Below are 6,639 nucleotides of genomic sequence, written 5' to 3'. Positions count from 1 at the left end.
TTGTGTTCTTAAGTAGAAGTGCAGAAACTTGTGAGAAAAAAGTTAAAAGTAAAAATACCCATTCAACACCTTTACACAAGTTAAACTAAGAAAATACAGGCTCTGAAATGTATTCATGTACAAAAGTAAAAATTATTATTTTTACCTACAATTATTCAAATACCACTTGATAATTCTGCAAAATGAAAAGTTTTAGTCACACAATATTAGTTTTCCATTGTTAATGACCTGCACAGTGCTGATACAGAGAAAAAATGCAGCAGAGCAGAAAGAGGAATCGTCTTGTATAATCTGCTCCTCTTTTACAAGACATTAATTAACAAAACACATACACACAAAAAGTTTTTAAGTCCTGGTTGTAGGTGGACATGTGAAGTTTATATTTAGTTAAAGTATAAGTCAATGCAAATATAATAATGGATGTTCTGATGTCCAGCATTTAGTTTTACAGGATATATTTCAATTTAATGTGAAGAATGCCACTCTTGTTCTCAGTCATGGGAATGGTGGAGTGAAGATACTTAAAAATCACAGCTAATAAATCAATTCTCTATGGCTAATTGATCAAAAGAGTTAGTTCATCTTACTCTATTTAAGAACGTGAAAACATTGCTGCCCTAGAAATACAATGCCAGTTTTATGCAATCTAATGCATGAAGAATATGGATTACTGTAATGTTTTACAACTCTACAATGACTACTCCTGCTAACCCTCTATTTCTTCAGTATTTTCTCCTGCCATTGCTACTAGTACATTATCACTGCCAGCTGGCATTTTCCGACCCAATGAAGGTTATGAATCCCACAACAAAAGCTATGGGACCAAAAATAATACCTGATGGTGTTGTAATTTTTTTTCTCCATTTCATTGTATATTGCTCACAATTATCTTTCAGTGTAATACAATCTGCTCTAATCCACTTTGCTTATATAGCCTATATAAAAACAGAGGAATGCATCAGACATCCTCATATGCCTGGCTTGGCTAATGCATGCAAACAACAGAACTGACAAATATAAGGTTTTTATTAAAGAATGAACATCAACATGTTGTTACTGATTCCTGGTCTTGCTCATGTTTAGCTCAGTTGATAAAGCAGGCACCCTCTATACAGAGACCATAAGTCCTTGTTGCACTGGTTGCAGCTTCAGGTCTTGATCCAGTTGCAGTTTGATGCATGACTTCCCTCACTCTTTTCCCAGACTCTCATTCTCTCTTTAGCTTTCTTATCAAACAATGAAATGAAATCATGGAAAATAATCTTATGTCGTCCTTTTACATTGCATTTGAATTGGCTTCCCTTTTGCAGTGTGAAACAGAAGGTTGTAAGCAATAAAAACAACACTTCACCATTCCACATGTAGAGTAGCTTTCTACTGCTATCAGGTGGGATAAGGCTAAAGTTAAGTCTGCTTCACTCATCAATCCCAAGTCTGACATCTTTTTCTCCTGAAATTATGACATGGTTTCATGAAAAAAGATAGACTTAAAAATTGACCATGATAAACATATAAAAAAGTATCTATAAAAGTCACACAAAGCCATAAAGCCATTTGTCAATAGCTTTCTCGTTGGCTAAAATATCTTTTTGCCAATCGACATGCCACCTGAGGTTAGCAATGACCTGGCTGTAGTTTCCCCCTACACTAGAGCGCCAGGCGCCAAATGCTATTTTATTGTATAAATGGACAGCAGCTGAGACTTTAGGATAATCCACAATGCTGTGCAACAGTTTGTCCAGATGTGCCTGCACATCTGGGAATTTAAGGATGACATTATGAAGTTCTTCCTTGTCTTTTGTTAGGTCTGTAAAAAAAGACAGAGAAAACAGAAAATATAAGCATGTGAGTATATGATGATAGAGTTCCAGTCTCTTGAAGAAGGAACTCACCAAAAAGCTGTGGGGGGACACTCAGGCCATCTGCATAGGCTATATATTTCCACTTGCCACTTCTCAGCATGTATGTAGAGGCATTGACGTTACATCCATGGTATTCACTCAGAACCCAGTCTGGATGCTGCTTCATGGAAAAAATAACAGTCTTGGAAAGCAGAGGAAGCAGAGAGTGGCCACTGAGAAAACCTGGAGCTGGAATACCTGCAACATCTGAAATAAATAGATGGACAAATAAATAAGCACACGAAAATAAACACATATAAACATAATAATCTGTAATGGACATTCAATTGAATGTCTCCTTCCTTACCTAGCACAGTGGGATAGAGATCCACCAAAGACACAAGCTGGTTGGCCTGCAGACCAGACTTGAGTCCAGGCCCCATGAACAGCAGGGGAACATGGGAACTGCCTTCAAACATTGACATCTTGTAAAACTGCCGGTGCTCCATGGCTAACTCTCCATGGTCAGCTGTGAAGATCACAACGGTGTTGGAAAGCAAGCCAGTGTCTCTTAGTGCTGAAAGCACCTGACCTGGTAAGAGAGAAAGTGTGAACTGGAATTTCCTTCCTTACTTAAAATTCAGTGAAAGAGGACAAAGCTCTAGAGGGAAAACTGTAAAGGTTTTGATATGATATTTTAATTGTATTGCCTTTAAAATTAATATGTATAATAAAAAAATCGAAATGAACAATGAATATGGGATTTCCAGGGCATTTAACTGAACTGATTCCCTTGCTGTCGCAGAGGGTATTGTGTTTATTGTGCTCTATTTTTTCTCCATTTATCATCATTATTAGAGCAGGAAGGAAAGACTTCTTAATTGCATGTCACGTTGATAATGTTGTGCCAAAATATGTACAGATGTATGCCTTTTTTTCTGCACAAGTTACTCTCAAAAAGTTGAAACAATAGCAGTCAGATTTTCTTACTAGCTTCATTAAATTAACAGGTATGCTGCTTTGTAAGTCAAATGTAATATGCACTTTTAATGGCATACTTTTTTAGAAGTTAAAATAATGTAATCTACCTACCATTTGCTGCCCATATGCTAAGCCTCATTTTATTATCAGAGTGGTACACTGTAAATACTTTATTTTGTAGGCAATGCTTATCCTTTTCACTACTGTAAATGTTCAACAGGGTTAGAGAGAACCTGACCAATCTCTGAGTAAAAAAGGCTCAAAGTAAGAGAACCCACTTTCTCCTGCTATGAGAGGTGTCATTTAAAGAAGCACAGTTGTCTTACCCAACATGGCATCTGCCTCAGCACACATGGCATAATAAAAAGCCCTTATGCGTTTAACTTCCTCCTCAGTGAAATCACCACTGCAGTTTTTGGTGAAGGTGGAGTAGTAGTCAACAGGGTGCATGGCTGACAAAGGCAGCCATTTAGGAACAGTGATGAGCTCTGAAGATACCTGTGTATTATAAAAACACTATCAAATACTGCAGTCGTTACAAGGAACCATTCAAATCACAGGACAAGAGAGAAACATGCCTTCTCCAGCCAGTAGGGTGATGTGAGGAAGGTGGACCCTCCTGCAGTGGGCCCCAGTGATTCAGTTTTATAGGGGTGAGGTAAATTAAGGCCAAGATAAAGAGCAAAGGGCTGGTGAGAGGACGCAGCTCTCTCGTGGATCCACTGTGTGGCTTTGTCTGTTGTTTCCCAGTCTTTTCTCATGATCTTTACTGTTGACATGTTCCCAACAAGTTGCGTAACGGGCCGGCCCTCTTGACGCAGGAGGAACTGAACATTGCGTGTCCAGGCCTCAACTCGATTACTTCAGAAGAAGTACAAACACACAAATACCATCAAGATGCAGTAAGAGATACAGAAATGAGAAGTGGAAAGAAGTATGAGTCACAGTCTTCTGCAAATAACTGCACACATACACAAATGTTACAATACTTTAGTAGATCACTTTTGTCTACCTTAATGTATGCTTTAAATTGATCTTAGCTTGGTGAATAGAAATAAGAAAATATATTTAGGTTGTTTTTTTTTTTTTAACTTCATGGATACTCTTGTCCTTACATCGTTCAGGGTCTGCCTACCTTACAGAGTGACTCCCTGATGTGTAGTCCAGTTTGCCCATCATCTTGGTGAGATATCCATTTGCCTCCAGTAAGTCCATCCATGTTGTTGCATTCACATCAAGGCATTTGTAGTTGTTCCAGGACTGAGTGAGGTGAACAAACTGACCGCTCCACATTGCTATGAACAAAGCGGAAACCATGAACTTAAAGTTGGGGCACTGGGTAAAATGTAAAGAAAATCAGAATGCAATGATTTACAAATCTCACAAACCCATACTTTATTCACTATAGAGCATTAACAACATATCAGGTGTTACAACTGAGACATTTAGTGAAAAATATCAGCTCATTTTAAATTTGATAGCAGCAACAGATGTCAATGTTTATGTCTATGTTTCAACAACAGTCTGTAAACTTTTGGGAAGTGAGGAGACCAGTTGTTGGAGTTCTGGGAGAGGAATGTTTTCCCATTCTAGTTTGATTTAGGATTTCTAGCTGCTCAACAGACCTGGGTCTTCTTTGACTGATTTTTTTGTTCCATGATACGCAAAATGTTTTCTTTTGGTGAAAGATCTGGACTGCTTTAGGCCAGTTCAGCATTGACTTTGCTGCTGTGAAGCCATGCTGTGATGAACAGGGTATGTGGATATGCATTGTCTTGCTGAAATATACAAGACCTTTCCTGAAAGAGATGTCTGATGAGAGCGTATGTTGCTCTAAAACCTCTATATACTTTTCAGCATTGACAGTGCCTTTCCAGATGTGTAAGCTGTCCACGCCATAGACACTTATGCAACCACATACCATCAGAGGTAGAGGCTTTTGAACTGTGTGAATTTCACATTTTGATTAATCTGACCACAGAACAGTTTTCTTCTTTTGTTGCGGTACATTTTAAATGAGCTTTGGCCCAGAAAAGATGACAGCGTTTCTGGATCATGTTCAAATATGGCTTCTTCTTTGCATCATACAGCTTAAACTTGCATTCGTGGATGGCATAGCAAACTGTGTTGACAGATAGTGGACAGATAGAGTAATGCCTGTTTTTAATGCAATGCCACCCAAGAGCCCAAAGATTGCGAGCATCCAATTTGACCTTCAGCTTTGTTACTTGCACAAAGAGACTTCACCAGATTCTCTGAATTTTTTTGATGATATTATAGACTAGGGCTGAACAATTTAAAAAAATAAAATAATTGCAACTTTTTTTCTGAAATTACAATTGCCGTTTAATATGCAATTATTTCTTAAATTCCTTATCTTGTGTATTTTTCAGCAAACACAAGCATTAAATAATTCTATATATCAACCAACACAATATAGATAGATTAAACTAGGGTTAAATGATTTGAAAAATATCTGATTGCAATTATTTTTGACTCATATTGCAAACTGAATGTGAATCATTGTTTTGGAGGGAATGATCATTCTTATGTCATTCTCATTTCATATGAGAAAATCAGATAAAACAAACATCTCTACTGCAAACAAACAAACAAACAAACAAACACACAAAAGAAACACTAAACTGGTATTTAAAAAGAACACACATTTCAGGTGAAAGAAAAATGGTTCCCGATGTGATTTGGAAATTTCAAGAGGATATATTGCGATTTAATCAAAATTTTAATTAATTGCTCAGGCCTACTGTAGACGACGGGATATTCAAAATATTCACAATTTACAGTTTAAGAACATTTTTCTAAAATAGTTCCACAATTTTTAGACCCAGTCTTAAACAATTTGGTTAACCCCTTTACTTCTGAGAGACTCTGCCTGTCTAAATGTTCCTTTAATACCCAGTCATGTTACTGACCTGCTGCCACTTAACTTGATTAGCTGTGAAATGTTCTTCCAGCTGTTTTTCATTAGTACCACTAACCTTTTCATCCTTTTGTTGCCCCATCCCAACTTTTTTGATGTGCTGCTGCCATCAAAGTCAAAATGATTTTAATGAAATGGTAAAATGTCTCAGTTCAACATCTGATATGTTTGTTGTTTTTAAGATATGTAAATCATTGCATTCTGTTTTTATTTACATTATACACAACATACTAACTTTTTTTTTGGAACTGGAGCTGCATATTGTCCTATTTGTTGTAATTTTACAGTCACTGACCTGCTCTTGAGGGGCAGCAGATGGGTGAGTTGGTGTAAGCATTGAGGAAAGTGATACCAAGTTCTCTCATGTAGTTTATAAATGGCAGCTGCACAACTTTGCTGCCGGGATCAAAAGTCAGTCTCCCATCCTGCAAAAACAGTAATAGAATAGAAAACAGTGATTTAAACACGCTGCCAATGAGATAAACAGCAAAATAAAACTCTCATGTGACAAATAAAGTTTGTAGCCATGACCTCAAAAAGGTGCTACAACCGAAATAAACAAATTTAAAACATACAAGCTTTTAGTAATTGGTGTGCTCTTAAAACAAAGCAGGGCATCACGTCACTGCGTCTTAAACCTTACTTACAAATGCATCACTCATCACCATAATAATGTTGGGTCTGGTTCCATTTTGGCTCAAAATTTGGCCATAAATTTGAAACAGGAAAACCAAAGTCAAAACAGCAGTATTCATGACAGCGTTTCACTGCCTTCAAATTAAAAGTTCTGCATTTCTTCAAGTAAACGAATCGTTCACACTGTCTAAGAAACATCAGGAAAAGAGAAACATTTTTTGTTCCTGTCAACTTCTCGGT

General features: G+C 37.1%; 1 protein-coding gene across 2 annotated transcripts; it reads right to left on the bottom strand.

Annotated features, from left to right (window-relative positions):
• Nucleotides 1–1,008: 1,008 nt before the first annotated feature.
• arsk (arylsulfatase family, member K) lies at nt 1,009–6,630 on the bottom strand. Of its 2 annotated transcripts, none has more exons than XM_041786591.1 (8): nt 6,411–6,630; nt 6,059–6,188; nt 3,958–4,117; nt 3,401–3,683; nt 3,149–3,320; nt 2,209–2,433; nt 1,893–2,108; nt 1,009–1,807 (listed from the first exon to the last, which is right to left on the bottom strand). In XM_041786591.1, the coding sequence occupies exons 1-8, from the start codon at nt 6,516–6,518 to the stop codon at nt 1,533–1,535; spliced, it is 1,569 nt and encodes a 522-aa protein (XP_041642525.1). In that variant the 5' UTR covers nt 6,519–6,630; the 3' UTR covers nt 1,009–1,532. The 2 variants fall into 2 exon arrangements, with proteins under 2 accessions (XP_041642525.1, XP_041642526.1); XM_041786592.1 differs by having other exon boundaries at nt 6,339–6,440.
• Between the last annotated feature and the right edge of the window lie 9 nt (nt 6,631–6,639).

This window comes from Cheilinus undulatus, linkage group 5, assembly GCF_018320785.1.
Source record: "Cheilinus undulatus linkage group 5, ASM1832078v1, whole genome shotgun sequence".
NCBI classification, from domain to species: Eukaryota; Metazoa; Chordata; class Actinopteri; order Labriformes; family Labridae; genus Cheilinus; species Cheilinus undulatus.
The sequence above is the reverse complement of the archived record's forward strand: the minus strand, read 5'-3'. Positions and strand labels throughout refer to the sequence as shown.

Excerpts from the sequence above, each read along its gene's own strand:
- arsk (XM_041786591.1), bottom strand. The coding sequence starts at position 6,518 with ATGAATACTGCTGTTTTGACTTTGGTTTTCCTGTTTCAAATTTATGGC. Across the intron at positions 3,684-3,957 it reads TCAGGGAGTCACTCTGTAAG|TAATCGAGTTGAGGCCTGGA; the intron begins GTAGGCAGACCC and ends CTTCTTCTGAAG. Across the intron at positions 3,321-3,400 it reads CACCCTACTGGCTGGAGAAG|GTATCTTCAGAGCTCATCAC; the intron begins GCATGTTTCTCT and ends TATAATACACAG.